Source organism: Argentina silus (genome assembly GCF_951799395.1).
Source record: "Argentina silus genome assembly, chromosome: 7".
Classification (NCBI taxonomy): Eukaryota; Metazoa; Chordata; class Actinopteri; order Argentiniformes; family Argentinidae; genus Argentina; species Argentina silus.
In genome coordinates this window covers 24,595,522-24,615,238 of record NC_139661.1, presented here as the reverse complement: position 1 = coordinate 24,615,238, position 19,717 = coordinate 24,595,522, and the positions used below count along the sequence as shown (strand labels likewise).

The following is a 19,717-nucleotide window of genomic DNA, read 5'->3' as shown; positions in this document are numbered from 1 at the left end:
CACATTGAGCTGATCATTGTGTGTCTGGTGGGACCCAGAGAGCACGTCAGAGACGGCTAGGAGGACAGCTAGGAGGCTAGGAGGACAGCTAGGAGGACAGCTAGGAGGTTAGGAGGACAGCTAGGAGGCTAGGAGGACAGCTAGGAGGTTAGGAGGACAGCTAGGAGGCTAGGAGGACAGCTAGGAGGTTAGGAGGACAGCTAGGAGGCTAGGAGGACAGCTAGGAGGTTAGGAGGACAGCTAGGAGACTAGGTAGAGGAGGTGTCCTGTGATGACGTCCAGCCAGAGTCTGGGGGACCTGGGGGGCCTGGGGGACCTGGGGGACCTGGGGGGCCTGGGGGACGAGGAGTGCTGGGTGCAGCTGGAGGAGTACCGGCTACTGCTCATCAAGAGCATCCAGCCGGCCCAGATCACACCGTACCTGCGCCAGTGCCGCGTGCTGAGCAGCGAAGACGAGGAGCAGATCCTCAATGACCCAAACCTCGTCACACGGAGACGCAAAGTCGGTAAGAGACCCTAATGCCAACTTAGTACCACAGACTAACTCATGACTAAACCCCAACTCACTGCAACACATTACTACTTAACCACGCACACACACACGTACAGTCCTGTTGAACCTCCAGCTGCGTCCACAGGCGCTCTGTTGGACACTCTCCAGAGGATGGGGGTCAAAGGTTATGTTGCCTTCCTGGAGAGTCTGGAGCTGGACTACCCTCAGCTGTACCGCAAGATCACAGGCAAGGAGCCAGCAAGGGTCTTCTCCATCCTGGTGGGTGAGTAGGGGTTAGGGGTCAGAGGTCAGGTCTTCTCCTTCCTGGTGGGTGAGGTCAGGGGTCAGAAACCCAGAATGTTCTGGTCGATGTACTCTCGTGTTGACATACTCTGTGCTAAATGTTTCACAATGTGGTGACTGTTGTTTGAAGCTTTAAAAGCCACAATCAGAAATGAACAACTCTAAACCGGGTTAAAGTGGGTTAGGGTTAGAGGGTTAGGGTTAGGGTTAGAGTGGGTTAGGGTTAGGGTTAGAGGGTTAGGGTTAGAGCTCTGGTTGTCTGTGACATTAAGCTTTAAACATATTTAAACATAATGTCTATGTTCCTATTATAAACACTGAAGAAAAACAATCAAAAACTAAATACAATTGGGCGACAGATCAGTTCATCCTCAACTTCACCACATTAACAAGCGCTACACAGCTGTCCTGTCCCAGGCACTATGAAAGACCTGGGTAACATCAAATACACATTATCTGAAAAGTAAATGTAACTTTAGTTGGTCATCTAGCCAGACAGTAAAACATCAAACACATTTCATTTTCAACTTCCCCAAAATCATATAATCAGCATTGTCTTCCCTGGGGCGCTCAAGTGGCGTAGCACACTAAGGCGCATACCATATCATCACAAGGTCCCTGGTTCGATTCCAGCCATTGACATATCCTGCATGTCATCCCTCCTCTCTCTCCCATCCTTCCTGTCAATCTCTACTGTCTCTGTCCTAATAAAGCAGAAATGCCCTAAAAACATATAAAAAACAAACAAACATTGTCTTTCCTCTTCTAGGACCTCAGCTGTGACAAACTGACCTTTGACCTTCCTCTGGGTTAGAGTGACATAGGGCTCAGGGTAGAAACTATCTTTGATGAGGTTGTATCATTAGGCTACATCTTAACTGTCCCTCCTAAAGACCTCTTCATCCCCACTACCCCCCTGTACAAATAGATGATTCACTTACTTAAACAAATGTATTTGTTGTAAGTCACTTTGGATAAAGGTGTAAATGTCTAAAATGTAAAAATGATTAATTCATGTAACCAAAAACAGCTTTCCAAATTACGGATTTTGGCTTTTAGAGTTCCATTGTGTGTAAATAAGGAATATTGTGCTGTGATCTCCTGACACTGTAAACGAGTCTGGGCTGTTATCCTCTCTCCTCCCCCCCCAGACACGGTGGGGGAGTCCGGTCTGACCCAGTTCCTGATGTCGGAGGTGTCTCGGCTGCAGAACGCCCTGAAGGAGGAGAGGAGGAGGAGGCAGGAGGCAGCGGCAGACGCTGCCTCTCAGGAGGAGGTCAGAGGTCAGCAGCAGGTCAGAGAAAGAGAACTCAGGAAGCAACAGGAGCGCGTCCAGCGAATCAGGGAGGAGCGAGAGCGGCTGTGGGAGGAGCTACGCCAGCTGAAGGATGATAACTACAGTCTGATGCACGACGTGGCCAAACTGAGCCAGGAGAAGAACAACGCTCTGATGAGCAACCGTGACCTCCAGATAGAGGTCAGAGGTCACCCTAACCACAACCATAGCCATGACCTGACCCTGACCCTGACCCTGACCCTGACCCTAACCTTAACCCAACCCTAACCTAAAGTCTAACCCAACCCTGACCTGACCTTAAGTCTAACCTTGGCATTCTCTGGCCCTCCTCTCCACGATAGCAACACAGGACACCTGCCTGTCTGTCTGTCTGTCTGTCTGCCTGCCTGTCTGTCTGCCTGCCTGTCTGTCTGCCTGTCTGTCTGTCTGCCTGTCTGTCTGTCTGGGTCTGGGCCTGGGACTGGGTCTGGTACCACACTATATTTCGATCTGGGCCTTGGTCTGGTCTGGTCTGGTCTGGTCTGGTCTGGGTCTCCCTGGTTTAACAAGGTGCTGTGTGGATGAGGTTGCTGGTTGTTGTTGTTGTGGTCAGGTGGAGAAGCTGAAGCACAGTCTGATGAACGCTGAGAGCGACTCCAAGATCCACCGCCGGCGAACTTTGACCCTGCGGAGCGCCATGGAGGCGCGGCCGACCCCCGACGACCTGCTGCAGCTGCAGAGACGCAACGACCTGCTCAGCGCCCTGGTTACCAAGCTGGAGACAACCCAGGTACACACACACACACACACACACACAAACACAAACACACACAAACACCTAACTAACTAGCTGTACTGATTGTGTGTGTGAGTGTGTGTGTGTGTGTGAGTGTGTGTGCATCTGTGTGGTGTGTGTGTGTGTATATGTGTGTGGTGTGGTGTGTGTGTGTGTGTGTGTGTGTGTGTGTGTGTGTGTGTGTGTGTGTGTGTGTGTGTAGCAGCAGGAGGGCCAGGAGAGTGTAGAGGAGGTGAAGCAGCACAGCGTCTTCCAGCAGCAGCAGCTGCTCACACAGATCCACTCTCTGAAGGCAGACCTGCTCCACGCTGAGGAGCAGCAGGCCAGGGTACACACACACACACACACACACACACACACACACACACACACACACACACACACACACCACATACCACATACCACACACACACACACACAGACACACACACACAGACACACACACACACACACACACACACACACACACACACACCACACACACACACACACCACAGCACAGATAAACAATATTTCCTTTTTCTAGAGCAGTCTGATGACCCTGTAGGTAGCAGTGGTTCTGTTGGACCGGGTCTGGGTGAGAACAGGCGTGGCGAGGGGGGGGGGGGGGGGCTGGGGGTGTTTGTGTTGACTGCATCATGTGACAGCAGCAGGCGGAGCAGCAGCAGCTGAAGGCGCTGAGATGTTCCACCCTGAGGAAAGACGCTCAGATGTACCGTCAACGCATGGATGACATCATCATCCAGATGGACGAGGTCATCAGAGAAAGAGACAAGGTACCTGTCTGTCTGCCTGCCTGCCTGTCTGTCTGTCTGTCTGTCTGTCTGTCTGTCATACATGCCTATTTCAAGTCTCTATCTACCTGTCTACCTGTGTGTGTGTGTGTGTGTGTTTGTGTGTGTGTGTGTGTGTGTGTGTGTGTGCAGGCCCTGGCCTCCAGGGAGGAGGTGTACCAGGACAGCGGTCGTGTGCTGCAGCAGGTGGATCAGTACCGCCGCCGGCTGAGGGAGGTTGCCGAGCAACGTGACGAGCTGCAGGTGGAGCTGTTCAGGACGGAGGGGGAGGTGCTAGCCCTGAAGACACGCCTCCGCAGGCACCAGGTAGGAGGAGTCTAACCCTAACCTCTGACCTCTGACCGAGTCAAGGAATAGCCTAATAGTGATGTTCATATAATAATAATAATAATAATAATTATTATTATTATTATACTACTACTAATAATAATAATAGTGATGTGTATATATGTAATGAGGGCAATAAATAAATCCTTTCTGCCGTAGAGGAGCCAGAGCAGTGAGGAGGAGAGCCGGGAGAAATTCACGACAGGTGAGGAATGTGAGGAATGTGAGGAATGTGAGGAAGGTCTCCAGTTTGTTGTTACCCTCATCCTGTCTGTGTGTGTGTGTGTGTGTGTGTGTGTGTGTGTGTGTGTGTGTGTGTGTGTGTGTGTAGCCAGTAGCGAGGAGCCCAGCCTGCCTTCAGGAGAGTGTGATGATGATGATGATGATGATGATGATGAAGAAGATGAGAAGAGCTCAGCAGTAAGAACTGGATTATCTCTCTCTCTGTCTCTCTCTCTCTCTCTCTGTCTCTCTCTGTCTCTCTCTCTCTCTCTCTCTCTCTCTCTCTCTCTCTCTCTCTCTCTCTCTCTCTGTCTCTGTCTAGTACATAGGTTTCTTTATTAGACAAGCAGGGTAGGGTCACCTGACTAACCATAACTAACCCTGACCTATGTTGTGTGTGTGTGTGTGTGTGTGTGTGTGTGTGTGTGTGTGTGTGTGTGTGTGTGTTAAAGGACGTTCCAGGTGACGACCTCTCAGCCTGCTGCAAACCCAGAGGGAGGTGCAATTTCTACTACCGGAGGTTGGCATGGCAACAGCAATCTACACCTGACACAAAATCTCACTGGGATTACAGATAAGAAGGGTTAGGGTTAGGGTTAGGGTTAGGGTTAGGGTTAGGGTTAGTTAGGGTTAATTACAGATCAGAAGGGTTAGGTTTGATTAGGGTTTGTTAGGATTGGTTAGGGTTAGGGTTAGGGTTAGGGGTAGGTAGGATTAGTTAGAGTTAGGGCTGGTTAGGGTTAGGGTGTTGTTATAATATTGTGAGCCTCCCTGACTTCCTGTCTCTCTCTCTCAACAGGAAACGAGCCCTGAGGTCAAAGGCCATCAGCAGGGATCCTGCTCCCTGTGACCTTGGCAACAGCAGTGGAAGTGACAACACAGACACGGACGGAATGTGACTGGAGCAGAGGAGGGGTGCCATGGCAACGGCAACAGCCAGCACACGCGTCCTCGACGACACATCGTCTGTTCTGTTATGAGACACCTGAATGTCATGTGACAGGGTTAATAAAGCTGTTTCTGTCATGTGACCAAAGTTACACACATCTCTGATATTATTACAGACTCGGACCACCAGCTCTAGTTCATACATTTCTTTATTAATTGTGATCAGAACTGCATGTCTACTTGTAGGCATATCTACAAGTATGCATTTTCAAAAGTCATGCAAGGCAATGGCAATGCAAATTAATAATAACAATATTAATAATAATGTATTTATTTTGTATAGTGATTTTCTCAGTACTTAAAGTCACTACATTCCATGGAGAGAACAAGAATAGATAGATAAATAAAAAGTAAAACAAAAGCACAGTCTGTAAAAAACAACAAATAAAAGTTAGGTTAGGTTAGGGTTAAATAGTTCAAGAATAAAGTTTAAAAGATGGTTTTGAGGGAAATTGGGAAAATATATATTTTTTTATTGTTCAGACAGGCCCGCCGCGCATGCGCACACCCGAGGCGAGCAGCAGGTGGTTGTTGTCATAGCGACGCGTGGACGCGCGGTACCTCAGCAGCACGGAGCCTCGACCTCATATGTTCGATATATTAGATATATTAGATATATTAGATATATTAGATATATTAGATATATTAGATATATGTTCGATATATTAGATATATGTTCGATATGTTCGATATAGATTACTGATATATGTTATATATATATGACTCATATATATTATAGCTACAAGTGGGAATAAGGGACTGGCTAACAATGTTGGATTTTCGACGGGGGCTTGAAGAGGTGATATACGCTGTTAGCCCGCTGTTAGCCCGCTGTTAGCCCGCTGTTAGCCCGCTGTTAGCCCGCTGTTAGCCCGCTGTTAGCCCGCTGTTAGCCCGCTGTTAGCCCGCAGCTCGCTGTGTGTTAGTAGAGAAGCTAACGTTAGCTGTTAGCTGTTAGCTGCTCGGTCAGAAGCGGGACGGTGAAGAGGAGGATGGCGGAGGCTCGACTGATTCCCAGCGGGAAGTTCTACCGCCAGATGTTTGACGCTCAGGTACGTTGTGTTAAAAGTTAACGAAAAGTTTTGGGCCCTGTTGAATGTCTGTTTATCGCCTCCACATTTGCTGTGTTTATTTAGCCGTCAACGCTCTTTTATTTAGAAAATTGGTGTACAATGAAACATTCTCAGGATCAGATCTGACCCTGAACCTCAGACCCTGAACCTCAGACCCTGAACCCCCAGACCCTGAACCCCCAGGCCCTGAACCCCCAGGCCCTGAACCCCCAGGCCCTGAACCCCAGACCCTGAACCCCAGACCCTGAACCCCAGACCCTGAACCCCCAGGCCCTGAACCCCCAGACCCTGAACCCCAGACCCTGAACCCCCAGACCCTGAACCCCCAGACCCTGAACCCCCAGACCCTGAACCCCCAGGCCCTGAACCCCAGATCCTGAACCCCAGACCCTGTTCAGCCTATGCTTTATTCCAGGCCCAGCTACCTGGTTGGCAACGTCTAAAACTAGGCGAGCGGGCAGCTGTGGATCAGATTTAATCAAGTGTCATTGTCAAGCCCTCATATTAATACATAGAGGTATAAAAACATAGAAACAAATGTAAACATATGAGCTACTGTTGATGTTTAGGTGCAGCTGTCCAGGTCTTTACATGACACCCGGAGGAAGCGTGTGGCCTGCGGGGGCTTCTCTAGTGAGCCTGCCATCACTCAGCCTGAAACCACCCAGGGCTCCGCCGACAGGCCTGGCAGGTGGGCTAGGATTAGGTCAAGTAGGTTAGGGTTAGGTGGGCTAGGGTTAGGTTAGGTGGGCTAGGGTTAGGTTAGATGGATTAGGGTTAGGTGGGTTAGGGCTAGGGTTAGGTTTGGTGGACTAGGGTTAGGTTAGGTAGGCTAGGGTTAGGTTAGGTGGGTTAGGATTAGGTGGGTTAGGTTAGGTGGACTAGGATTAGGTAGGCTAGGGTTAGGTGGGCTAGGGTTAAGTGGGTTAGGGTTAGGTGGGTTATGGTTAGGTTAGGTTGGCTATTGTTAGGTTAGGTGGACTAGGGTTAGGTGGGCTAGGGTTAGGGTTAGGTGGGTTAGGGTTAGATGGGTTGGGTTAGGTGGGTTAGGGTTAGGTTTGATGGGTTAGGGTTAGGTTAGGTGGGCTAGGGTTAGGGTTAGGTGGGCTAGGGTTAGGTGGGTTAGGGTTAGATGGGTTGGGTTAGGTTAGGTGGGCTAGGGTTAGGTGGGTTAGGGTTAGGTGGGTTAGGTTAGGTGGGTTACGTTTGGTGGGTTAGGGTTAGGTTGGTTAGGATTAGGTTTGGTTAGGTGGGTTAGGGTTAGGTTAGGTGGACTAGGGTTAGGTTAGGTGGACTAGGGTTAGGTTAGGTGGGCTAGGGTTAGGTGGGTTAGGGTTAGATGGGTTGGATTAGGTTAGGGTTAGGTGGGTTGGGTTAGGTGGGTTATGGTTAGGTTAGGTGGGTTAGGGTTAGGTTAGGTGGGTTAGGTTAGGTTAGGTGGATTAGGGTTAGGTTAGGTGGGTTAGGGTTAGGTGGGTTAGGTGGATTAGGGTTAGGTGGATTAGGGTTAGGTTAGGTGGGTTAGGGTTAGGTGGGTTAGGTGGATTAGGGTTAGGTGGGCTACAAGCTAAAACAGGCAGCTTCAGTTCCTTGTTTGCATACCTAGTTTCTGTAATGTCATAATGTGCATTACTTTGCAGCAACTCCAGCGTGTGTGTGTGTGTGTGTGTGTGTGTGTGTGTGTGTGTGTGTGTGTGTGTGTGTGTGTGTGTGTGTGTGTGTGTGTGTGTCCTGCAGAGAGCAGCAGAGTGATGAGCCGGTGGTTGAGGAGGAGGTTGTGTGTCTGCCTGAGGATGTCGGTAAGCAGCTCATTCACAACCATTGACTTTTTCCACACAAGGTTTAGACCTAACCCTAACCCAACCCTAACCCAACCCTAACCCCCCAGGGGAACCCTTTGAAGAACCCCTTTGGGTTCCATTTAGAACCTTCTATGAAAAGTGTTCTACATGTAAAAGTCCTCTCTACAGGATCAAATGAAGAACCCTTTTAGAACCCCTTATTCTAAGAGTCTAACCCTAACCCTAACCACTAAACCTAACCCAACCCTAACCCTAACCACTAAACCTAACCCAACCCTAACCCTAACCCAACCTTAACCGACCCCCACCCATAACCCTAACCCACCCCTAACCCAACCCTAACCCACCGCCACCCATAACACTAAACCTAACCCCAACCCTAACCCTTACCCACCCCTACCCATAACCCTAACCCTAACCCAACCCTAACCCAACCCTAACCCTAACTCACCCCTACCCATAACCCTAACCCTAACCCACCCCTAACCATAACCCTAACCCTAACCCACCCCTAACCCTAACCCGAACCCACCCCTAACCCTAACCCACCCCTAACCCGTACCCTAACCCGTACCCTAACCCTAACCGCTCCGTCTGCAGTGGCAGTCAGGCCAGGCTCTGACATCATGGAGCGTCTGCTGGAGAAGAAACACAAGAACCACTCAGATGCCCTGGAACGTCTGCACAGAGACCTGGGGGTGCTGAGTGGGGTAGGACCCTTATCACTGTAACACAGCTGGTAGGACCCTTATCACTGTAACACAGCTGGTAGGACCATTATCACTGTAACACAGCTGGTAGGACCATTATCACTGTAACATATCTGTCTGTCTGCCTGCCTGCCTGCCTGCCTGTCTGTCTGTCTGTCTGTCTGTCTGTCTGTCTGTCTGTGTGCCTGCCTGTCTGTCTGTCTGTCTGTCTGTCTGTCTGTCTGTGTGCCTGCCTGTCTGTCTGTCTGTCTGTCTGTCTGTCTCAGGAGTATGAGTGGAGGTTGCTCCAGGCGGGGGAGGAGGTGCTGCAACAGCTGAGGGTGTTTGATGAGGAGGTGGAGCTGCAGATGCAGAGGATGGAGAACCTTCCTGACCTGGAGGAGTTCACCCTGCAGGTCAGAAACAGCCCTGAAACATCCCTGAAACACTGAAACAGCCTGAAACACTGAAACAGCCCTGAAACAGCCAGAAACACTGAAACAGCCTGAAACACTGAAACAGCCCTGAAACATCCCTGAAACATCCCTGAAACATCCCTGAAACAGCCCTGAAACACTGAAACAGCCTGAAACACTGAAACAGCCCTGAAACACTGAAACAGCCTGAAACACTGAAACAGCCCTGAAACATCCCTGAAGCTAGTAACCATAGTTACCGTTCTGTATGTTAGTAACCATAGTTACCATTCTGTGTGTAGGAGCTGCATGCGCTGTGGGAGGCGGTCAGCCAGGAGTCTGTGAGGAGGAGGAGGAGCATCACGGAGCTGGACCACACCCTGGCCCACTACGAGTCAGAGAGAACCGCCATGGTGAGCCTAACCCTAACCTTGACCTGAACCCTAACCTTAACCCTGACCCTGACCCTGATCCTAACCCTGGCCCTATCCTTAACCCCGGCCTTAACCCTAACCCTGGCCCTATCCTTAACCCCGGTCTTAACCCTAACCCTGACCCTGACCCTGGCCCTATCCTTAACCCCGGCCTTAACCCTAACTCTGACCCTGACCCTAACCCTGGCCCTATCCTTAACCCCGGCCTTAACCCTAACCCTGGCCCTATCCTTAACCCCGGTCTTAACTCTAACCCTGACCCTGACCCTGACCCTGGCCCTATCCTTAACCCCGGCCTTAACCCTAACCCTGGCCCTATCCTTAACCCCGGTCTTAACTCTAACCCTGACCCTGGCCCTATCCTTAACCCCGGCCTTAACCCCGGCCTTAACCCTAACCCTGACCCTGATGTGGTGAGTCTTTACCTGCTGTGACTGTGTGTGTTGCAGATTGCGGTGCTGCTGAGGAAGTACACGGGCGTGCTGGAGCAGATCAGCTACGTGACGCCCCCCGATGCCCACCGCCTGCTCCACACTGAGGCCATGGTAGGACTACTAACCCTCTGACCCCTAACCCTGACCCTAACCCTCTGACCCCTAACCCTAACCCCAACCCTTCGACGCCCACCACCTGCTCCACACTGAGGCCATGGTAGGACTACTAACCCTCTGACCCCTGACCCTCAGATGATCAACCAGGCCCTGCTGGCCAATCGGAGGGCAGCAGCCAGGCTGCTGCTGAACCTGATGGAGCGCGCCCTGCAGAGGGAGGCGGTCCAGAGACTCCGCTGGGAGGACAAGCTGCAGGACTGGAGGAGGATCAAGCTGCTGGGGCTCGTCTGCCGCTTTAAGTACATTATTACCTACGCCAACCCTAACCCTAACCCTAGACTCAGGCCCTAACCCTAACCCTAGACTCATGCCCTAAGTTTAACCCTAACCCTAACCCTAACCCTAGACTCATGCCCAAAGTTTAACCCTAACCCTAGACTCACGCCCTAAATCTAACCCTAACCCTAGACTCACGCCGTAACCCTAACCCTTATGGTAGACTCACGTCCTTTATTACTGTAGACTAACGTCCTTTATTACATACGGTTGGGGCTAGGGTTAGGGTTGGGGCTAGGGTTGGTGTTAGGGCTAGGGTTGGGGCTAGGGTTAGGGCTAGGGTTGGGGCTAGGGTTAACCCATATGTGTGTGTCACCAGAGAGTTCATGTCCAGCCCAGCGGTCCAGACGCCCAGGGACGTCCAGAACACTCTGGAGGCCATGAGAGACGCACAGCATACGCTCAGGGAGAGACGCATCACCATCCTCCACTCACTCAGGTACCCTCACCCTGACCATCACCCTGACCCTCACCCTGACCCTAACCCTGACCCTGACCATCACCCTGACCCTCACCCTGACCATCACCCTGACCCTCACCCTGACCATCACCCTGACCCTAACCCTCACCCTGACCATCACCCTGACCCTCACCCTGACCCTGACCCTCACCCTGACCCTGACCCTCACCCTGACCGTCACCCTGACCCTCACCCTGACCCTAACCCTCACCCTGACCATCACCCTGACCCTCACCCTGACCCTAACCCTCACCCTGACCCTCACCCTGACCCTACCCTGACCCTACCATGACCCTAACCCTGACCCTACCCTGACCCTCACCCTAACCCTGACCCTACCCTGACCCTCACCCTGACCCTGACCCTGACCCTCACCCTAACCCTGACCCTACCCTGACCATCACCCTGACCCTCACCCTCACCCTGACCCTCACCCTGACCCTGACCCTGACCCTGACCCTCACCCTACCCTGACCCTCACCCTAACCTTGACCCTCACCCTCATCCTGACCCTGACTCTCACCCTGACCCTGACCCTCACCCTACCCTACCCCTCACCCTGACCCTCACCCTCACCCTAACCTTGACCCTCACCCTCATCCTGACCCTGACTCTCACCCTGACCCTGACCCCTTGACCCTCACCCTCATCCTGACCCTGACTCTCACCCTGACCCTGACCCTCACCCTACCCTACCCCTCACCCTGACCCTCACCCTCACCCTAACCTTGACCCTCACCCTCATCCTGACCCTGACTCTCACCCTGACCCTGACCCTGATCCTACCCTACCCCTCACCCTGACCTGACCTTACCCTGACCCTCACTCTGACCCTACCCTGACCCTCACCCTCACCCTCACCCTACCCTGATCCTCATCCTCACCCTGACCCTGATCCTCACCCTCACCTTGACCTCACCCTCACCATGACCCTGACCCTCACCTTGACACTGACCCTGACCTTGATCCTCACTGTGGCCTTGACCCTGACCCTCACCCTGACCTCTGACCTGTGTGTTTGATCTGCAGAAACATGGTTCCGCCCAGCTGTTCCAAGTCCCTGGTGACTGAGTGGTACAACTCTCTGTCTTCTGTCAACGAGCAGATAGGTAAGACTGCCCCTAAAGCTACCACTACCTACCACTACCTACCCCTAACTACCCCTAGGATACCCCTAGGATACCCGTAACTGCCCCTAGGATACCCCTAACTACCCCCAACTACCCCTAGGACACCCTTAACTACCCATAGGATACCCCTAACTACCCCCAAATACACCTAGGATACCCCTAACTACCCCTAGGATACCCCTACCTACCCCTAACTACCCCTAGGATACCCCTAAGATACCCCTAACTACCCCTAGGACACCCCTAACTACCACTAGGATACCCCTAACTACCCCTAAGATACCCCTAACTGCCCCTAACTACCCCAAAGATACCCCTAACTACCCCTTGGATACCCCTAACTACCCCTAAATACCCCTAGGATTCCCCTAACTACCCCTAGGACAACACTAACTGCCCCAAACTACCCCTAGGATACCTCTAACTACCCCTAAATACACTAAAGATACCCCTAACTACCTCTAACTACCCTTAACTACCCCTGACTGCCCCTAACTACCCCTAACTACCCCCAGGATACCCCTATGATACCCCTAAATACCCCTAGGATACCCCTAACTACCCCTAGGACACCCCTAACTACCCCTAACTCTGTGTGTGTGTGTGTGTGTGTGTGTGTGCGTGTGTGTGTGTGTGTGTGTCCTCTCCAGATTGCCTGCATGTTGAGTGTGTGAGGAGTCTGCGTGGCTGCTGGGAGCTGGCCTGGCAGGCCTGTCTGTCTGAGCTGCAGCGCTGCAAGGTAGCTTCCTCTGTCTCTCACTCACATGACCGCTGTTTCCTGCTGGGAATCATGGGTCAGCTTCAGCTTCCTGTGTGCTTCCGTAGGAGGAGATCTCAACCTATGGGCTGTCAGCTGAGGAGACCCAGGACATCGTCCATGCTGAGTTCCTGCCTGTGATTGGCCGATACCAGAGCCAATCAGAGGAGCGGCTTACAGCCATGGACGTGAGTTCTGGAGACAGAATAAAGTTAAATGTGGTTATAGTCTGGTGTTAATGGTCTTCTAGGGTTAGGGTTAGTGTTAGTGTGTTAATGGTGTTCTAGGGTTAGGGTTAGTGTGTTAAGGGTGTTCTAGGGTTAGGGTTAGTGTTAGTGTGTTAATGGTGTTCTAGGGTTAGGGTTAGTGTGTTAATGGTGTTCTAGGGTTAGGGTTAGTGTTAGTGTGTTAATGGTGTTCTAGGGTTAGGGTTAGTGTTAGTGTGTTAATGGTGTTCTAGGGTTAGGGTTAGTGTGTTAATGGTGTTCTAGGGTTAGGGTTAGTGTTAGTGTGTTAATGGTGTTCTAGGGTTAGGGTTAGTGTGTTAATGGTGTTCTAGGGTTAGGGTTAGTGTGTTAATGGTGTTCTAGGGTTAGGGTTAGTGTTAGTGTGTTAATGGTGTTCTAGGGTTAGTGTTAGTGTGTTAATGGTGTTCTAGGGTTAGGGTTAGTGTGTTAATGGTGTTCTAGGGTTAGGGTTAGTGTTAGTGTGTTAATGGTGTTCTAGGGTTAGGGTGCTAATGGTCTCCTCCCTCCAGAGAGGGTTTGAGTCTGTGTCGCGGCGGGCAGCAGGGCTGAGTAGAGGCGTGTTCAGTCTGCTCCGGGGCTCCGCCCACCTCTGGGAGCGCCACCGCTGCGGCCTACAGAGGAGAGAGAGAACGCTGCAGGAGCTCCTGGACCAGGAGAGACACGCCCACAACCACGACATCCAGGTTAGCCCCGCCCACCAGCGGTACTCTGACCTGCTCTACTCTGTCCTGCTCTACTCTGACCTGCTCTACTCTGTCCTGCTCTACTCTGTCCTGCTCTACTCTGTCCTGCTCTACTCTGTCCTGCTCTACTCTGACCTGCTCTACTCTGACCTCCTCTACTCTGACCTGCTCTACTCTGACCTCCTCTACTCTGTCCTGCTCTACTCTGACCTGCTCTACTCTGTCCTGCTCTACTCTGACCTCCTCTACTCTGACCTGCTCTACTCTGTCCTGCTCTACTCTGACCTGCTCTACTCTGTCCTGCTCTACTCTGACCTGCTCTACTCTGTCCTGCTCTACTCTGACCTGCTCTACTCTGTCCTGCTCTACTCTGACCTCCTCTACTCTGACCTGCTCTACTCTGTCCTGCTCTACTCTGACCTGCTCTACTCTGACCTCCTCTACTCTGACCTGCTCTACTCTGACCTCCTCTACTCTGACCTGCTCTACTCTGACCTCCTCTACTCTGTCCTGCTCTACTCTGACCTGCTCTACTCTGTCCTGCTCTACTCTGACCTCCTCTACTCTGACCTGCTCTACTCTGTCCTGCTCTACTCTGACCTGCTCTACTCTGTCCTGCTCTACTCTGACCTGCTCTACTCTGTCCTGCTCTACTCTGACCTGCTCTACTCTGTCCTGCTCTACTCTGACCTCCTCTACTCTGACCTGCTCTACTCTGTCCTGCTCTACTCTGACCTGCTCTACTCTGTCCTGCTCTACTCTGACCTGCTCTACTCTGTCCTGCTCTACTCTGTCCTGCTCTACTCTGACCTGCTCTACTCTGTCCTGCTCTACTCTGACCTGCTCTACTCTGTCCTGCTCTACTCTGACCTGCTCTACTCTGACCAAAGACAAGGACTTATTAGCACTCAGGTTTATTCCATTACTAATGAAGGGTTAGGGTTAGGGTCTGTTTAGGGTTAGGGTCTGTTTAGGGTTAGGGTCTGTTTAGGGTTAGGGTCTGTTTACGGTTAGGGTCTGTTTAGGGTTAGGTTTAGGGTCTGTTTAGGGTTAGGGTCTGTTTACGGTTAGGGTCTGTTTACGGTTAGGGTCTGTTTACGGTTAGGGTCTGTTTAGGGTTAGGGTCTGTTTAGGGTTACCTGCCTCTCTAGCTCCTTTCCTGTTCTTCTCTCTCTGCTCCTGGGTCCTACACTACACAACCTCACTGTGTGTGTGTGTGTGTGTGTGTGTGTGTGTGTGTGTGTGTGTGTGTGTGTGTGTGTGTGTCAGAAGAAGGAGGCCCATCTAGACGTGCTGGTGGACCGCCTGCGTCAGGACAGCTCAGAAGACGCTCTCCGAGCCTCGCTGGAGAAGACGCTCCACTTCCTGGATGACATCAGAAACAGGTCTGATTGGTTGTTCAACCAGGAAGTGTCACTGAGGGGTCCTGAGATAGCTAGCCTGGTTTACGTAGCAACAGGTTTTTATGCTGTGCTGCTCTGTGTGTGTGTGTGTGTGTGTGTGTGTGGTGTGTGTGTATGGTGTTTGTGTGTGTGGTGTGTGGTGTGTGTGGTGTGTGTGGTGTGTGTGTGTGTGTGTGTGTGTGTGTGTGTGTGTGTGTGTGTGTGTGTGTGTGTGTGTGTGTGTGTGTGGAGTTACCTGAGGTCCTACCAGGAGGGGGTGGAGGTGGTGGAGAGTTACCCTGCCATGGTGCTGGAGGAGCTGCTCTGCTACAGCTCTGCCGTCAGCCGCTTCTTCTACGTCAAGGAGACCTACACCCAGGTAACCATCACTATAGCAACCATTACTATACACCCAGGTAACCATCACTATAGCAACCATTACTATACACCCAGGTAACCATCACTATAGCAACCATTACTATACACCCAAGTTACCATCACCATAGCAACCATTACTATACACCCAGGTAAACATCACCATAACAACCATTACTATACACCCAGGTAAGCATCACCATAGCAACCATTACTATACACCCAGGTAACCATCACCATAGCAACCATTACTATACATTTACATTTACATTACATTTTTACATTTATAGCATTTAACAGACGCCTTTATCCAAAGTGACTTACAACAAATCCAGGGGCCATAGTGACTTACAACACACCAGGGGCCATAGGCAGTCGTAATGCCAGAAGGCATATATATATATTTATTTATTTATTTATTATTATTATTTATTAACAGGAGAGAACTTGTACAGGGGGGTAGTGGGGGTGAAGAGGTCTTTAGGGTTAGGGTTAGTATAGGGGGGTAGTGGGGGTGAAGAGGTCTTTAGGAGGGACTGTTAAGATGTAGCCTGAAGAGATGGTTTTCAATCTACGGCAGAAGATCGGTAGTGACTCTGCAGTCATGACAGCAGTGGGAAGCTCCTCCCACCAGCGGAGCGCCAGGACAGTGAAAAGCCGTGACCGAGTGGTGCGGCTGCTGCATCCACGTAGAGGCGGCGGTGCCAGGCAGGCAGCCGAGGTGGAGGAGCGGAGTGATCGGGCCGGGGTGGGTTGGGGGCTGACCATTGCTTGCAAGTAGGGAGGGGCTGTTCCCTTTGCCGCCCGGTAGGCGAGCACCAGGGTCTTGAATCTGATGCGAGCTGCAAAGGGTGCGGAGGAGGGGGGTGACTATACACTCAGGTCCACCATCACCATAGCAACCGTTAATATACACTTAGGTCCACCATCACCATAGCAACTGTTACTATACACCCAGGTAACCATCAAAATAGCAACCATTACTATACACCCAGGTAACCATCACCATAGCAACCTTAATATACACTCAGGTACACCATCACCATAGCAACCGTTATACTCCCTTGTAGCCATCACCATAGCAACTGTTACTATACACTCAGGTACACTCAGAGCAAGGTTAGGGTTAGTATACTAGTATTCTAGTATCTAGTTTATACATATAGATGATTATTATCTAGTTTATACATATATATGATTATTATCTAGTTTATATCTATATATATAATTAATATCTAGTTTATATCTATATATATAATTAATATCTAGTTTATACATATATATAATTAATATCTAGTTTATACATATATATGATTATTATCTAGTTTGTGGGTCAAATACTTATAAGGTTTTCAAAATAGCAAAAAAATAAAACACCAAGTCCCAGAGTCAGTGAGAGGCAGGGAGCTTGTTTGTGAGCCCCACTGCCATGGGGAAGAAACTGTTCAGGTGGCGTGAGGTTTTAGTCTTCATTGACTGGAACCTTTTGCCGGATGGAAGTCTCTGGAAGAGGTTGTGACCAGGATGGGGAGGATCAGCAATGATCTTTCCTGCTCTCTTACTGGTCCTGGAGTGGAACAGGTCCAGGAGAGATGGCAGGTTGCAGCCGATGACCTTCTCAGCTGACCGAATGGTCCACTGCAATCTGCCTTTGTCCTTGGCAGTGGAGGCAGCGAACCAGACGGTGATCGATGAGCTGAGGATGGACTCAATGATGGCCGTGTAGAACTCAACCATCACTTTCTGTGGCATGTTGAATTTCTTCAGCTGCCGCAGGAAGAACATCCTCTGCTGGGCCTTCTTGATGGTGATGTTCTCCGCCCACCTGAGGTCCTTTGAAATGATTGTCCCCAGGAATCTGAATGACTCCACAATGTTAACTGGGGAGTCACACATGATGAGGGGGGCGGTTGGGGCTGGGCTTCTCCTGAAGTCTACTACCATCTCTACAGTTTTTAGGGCGTTCAGCTCCAAGTAGTTCTGGCTGCACCAGGAAGCCAGGCTGTCAACTTCCCCTCTGTAGGTGGCCTCATCACCGTTGGAGATTAATCCAATTGAGGGTTGCGTCATTCGCGACTTCAGGAGTTTGACAGAAGGGTGGCTAGAAGTGCAGCTGTTGGTGTAGAGGGAGAAGAGTAGAGGAGAGAGCACACAGCCTTGTGGGGCTCCGGTGCTGGTGGTCCGGGGCTCCGAGACAAGCTTGCCCAGCCGCACGTGCTGCTTCCTGTCTGTCAGAAAGTCAGTGATCCACCTGCAGGTGGGCTCAGGCACGCTCAGCTGGGATAGCTTGTCCTGGAGGAGAGCTGGGGTGATGGTGTTGAATGCGAAGCTGAAGTCCACAAACAGGATCCTGGCGTAGGTGCCGGGGGAGTCTAGGTGCTGGAGGATGAAGTGAAGTCCCATGTTGACTGCGTTGTCTACAGACCTGTTGGCTCTGTAGGCGAACTGCAGTGGGTCCTCCTTAACCCTAACCCTAACCCCAACCCTAGCCCTAACCCTAACCCTCTCCTTATTAGACAATGGCGTCTACAGTGTAAAGATAATGTGCCTTGAAATAGTTTAAAATGATAATATTCAGTATTGATACAACAAGTAAATATGAATTGCATGATTAAATGTAAACTAGTGAAAACATGGGATAACAAAGCTACAGTCATTCAGCGTAACAGGTGACATTGTGGAAAACATGAAACTTTTGTTGTGCTGAAGGACAAAAGCGTGATACTGAAGGACGGATTTCCTACATAAAGAGATTTAACAGGCAGTTCCTTGGCCACCTATATAAAGTAATGACCTTGACCTATAAAGATTATCCTTACTTTTCATAATTAATATAGCTTTTTATAAAATAATAACATTAAAAGTATGTTTTCTGTGTTGTACTGAAGGACGTGTTTTTCAACCAGAGGCTCTTCAATGGCTCTTCTTTGTGATGTCACTCACAGTCACATGATTCCCATCATGCTTTAAAAAGGCTTTTATCTTGATTTTTTGATTGACAAAGCGCAAAAGTCCAGACAAAAGTTATTCAAGTTTTAACATATTTTTAGATACAGTATGTCACCCATTATTCTATATATTGTTGCAAACACTAACACAGTTATGCCACAGGTGTTCATTTTGATTTTTAGGATGAATTTCTACATTTTAAAAACACTTTTGTCATTAGAGTTTTAACCCAGACAGTTATACTGAAGGACATTTTGACACTTAATAGCTCAATAACTCTCTTAATTTAATAGTTTTAGTTAGGGTTGGTTAGAGTTAGTTAGGGTTAGGGTTGGTTAGGGTTAGTTAGGTTTAGGGTTGGTTAGGGTTAGTTAGGTTTAGGGTTAGTTAGGGTTAGTTAGAGTTAGGGTTAGTTAGGGTTGGTTAGGGTTAGGGTTAGTCTACTATAACGTCTGTCTTCTACTGCAGGACTCTGAGGAGCTCCGTCTTCTCTACCCCCTCATCAACCTGGGTAAGCTGCTTCCTGATTAGCTGTTTGCTGATTGGTCAGGAGACATGTTCTGATGCACTGTGACGTCTGGCCAGTAGATGGGAGTGGGCGGGCCAGTGTGAAGAGGCGGAGACAGATGTCTGGACAGAGCAGGAGGCGCTGGCCTGGAGGCTCCCAGAAGAACACCAGCCTCAACCTGGAGGTACTGACCCTGACCCTGATCCCGACCCTACTGACCCTGACCCTAGCCTCTGTGTGTGTGTGTGTGTGTGAGCTAGCCTCTGTGTGTGTGTGTGTGAGCTGGCCTCTGTGTGTGTGAGCTAGCCTCTGTGTGTGTGTGTGAGCTAGCCTCTGTGTGTGTTTCAGGACGAGGTTGACCATCTGGAGTTGTTTGACTCTCAGTCCACAGAGACGTTTGTGACGTCGAAGGGAAACGTTTACACCGGCCAGAGTTTCCTGTCTCATGAGGAAGAGGAATATGATGCTAATCCTCCCCCCTCTAGTCCTCCCCCCTCTAGTCCTCCCCCCTCCCACTCTAGTCCTCCCCCCTCCCCCTCTAGTCCTCCCCCCTCCCACCCTCCCCCCCACCAGGCTGAGCTGGAGTTGGTCCTCTTCCCCACAAGTCTGCTGGTTCAACTACAGCGAGAGTAAGTTCTGAGTGTGTCTGTAGTTCTGAGTATCTCCATCTTGTATGTAGTTCTGTGTTGTCTCCATGTTTGTAGTTCTGACTGTCTCCATGGTGACTGTAGCGTTCGTCTGTCGTTCTTGGACCACCTGGAGGGG

General features: G+C 50.5%; 2 protein-coding genes across 2 annotated transcripts in view; both read left to right on the top strand.

Annotated features, from left to right (window-relative positions):
- Window positions 1-271: 271 nt before the first annotated feature.
- On the top strand, window positions 272-5,251 carry card9 (caspase recruitment domain family, member 9; the record flags this gene model as incomplete). Its single annotated transcript, XM_083674046.1, has 11 exons — window positions 272-506; window positions 639-776; window positions 1,948-2,273; window positions 2,686-2,862; window positions 3,071-3,196; window positions 3,519-3,644; window positions 3,795-3,968; window positions 4,149-4,194; window positions 4,321-4,409; window positions 4,664-4,731; window positions 5,011-5,251. 11 exons carry the CDS (start codon window positions 272-274, stop codon window positions 5,108-5,110), a joined length of 1,605 nt encoding a protein of 534 aa, XP_083530172.1. The 3' UTR covers window positions 5,111-5,251.
- A 900-nt stretch (window positions 5,252-6,151) lies between these two features.
- ccdc180 (coiled-coil domain containing 180) overlaps window positions 6,152-19,717 on the top strand; it is a gene marked incomplete at its 5' end in the record, with an annotated part of 24,229 nt that continues 10,663 nt past the window's right edge. Inside the window, 19 exons of the mRNA XM_083674045.1 lie at window positions 6,152-6,211; window positions 6,802-6,923; window positions 7,970-8,031; window positions 8,635-8,744; window positions 9,011-9,139; window positions 9,442-9,552; window positions 10,023-10,118; window positions 10,260-10,423; window positions 10,780-10,899; window positions 11,950-12,029; window positions 12,701-12,789; window positions 12,876-12,995; window positions 13,565-13,738; window positions 15,008-15,123; window positions 15,373-15,499; window positions 18,913-18,955; window positions 19,033-19,136; window positions 19,301-19,581; window positions 19,684-19,717. The exon at window positions 19,684-19,717 is cut by the window's right edge and continues 142 nt beyond it. Of these exons, the coding sequence (XP_083530171.1) occupies window positions 6,152-6,211; window positions 6,802-6,923; window positions 7,970-8,031; window positions 8,635-8,744; window positions 9,011-9,139; window positions 9,442-9,552; window positions 10,023-10,118; window positions 10,260-10,423; window positions 10,780-10,899; window positions 11,950-12,029; window positions 12,701-12,789; window positions 12,876-12,995; window positions 13,565-13,738; window positions 15,008-15,123; window positions 15,373-15,499; window positions 18,913-18,955; window positions 19,033-19,136; window positions 19,301-19,581; window positions 19,684-19,717 (2,142 nt within the window). The remainder of the gene's footprint in view (window positions 6,212-6,801; window positions 6,924-7,969; window positions 8,032-8,634; window positions 8,745-9,010; window positions 9,140-9,441; window positions 9,553-10,022; window positions 10,119-10,259; window positions 10,424-10,779; window positions 10,900-11,949; window positions 12,030-12,700; window positions 12,790-12,875; window positions 12,996-13,564; window positions 13,739-15,007; window positions 15,124-15,372; window positions 15,500-18,912; window positions 18,956-19,032; window positions 19,137-19,300; window positions 19,582-19,683) is intronic.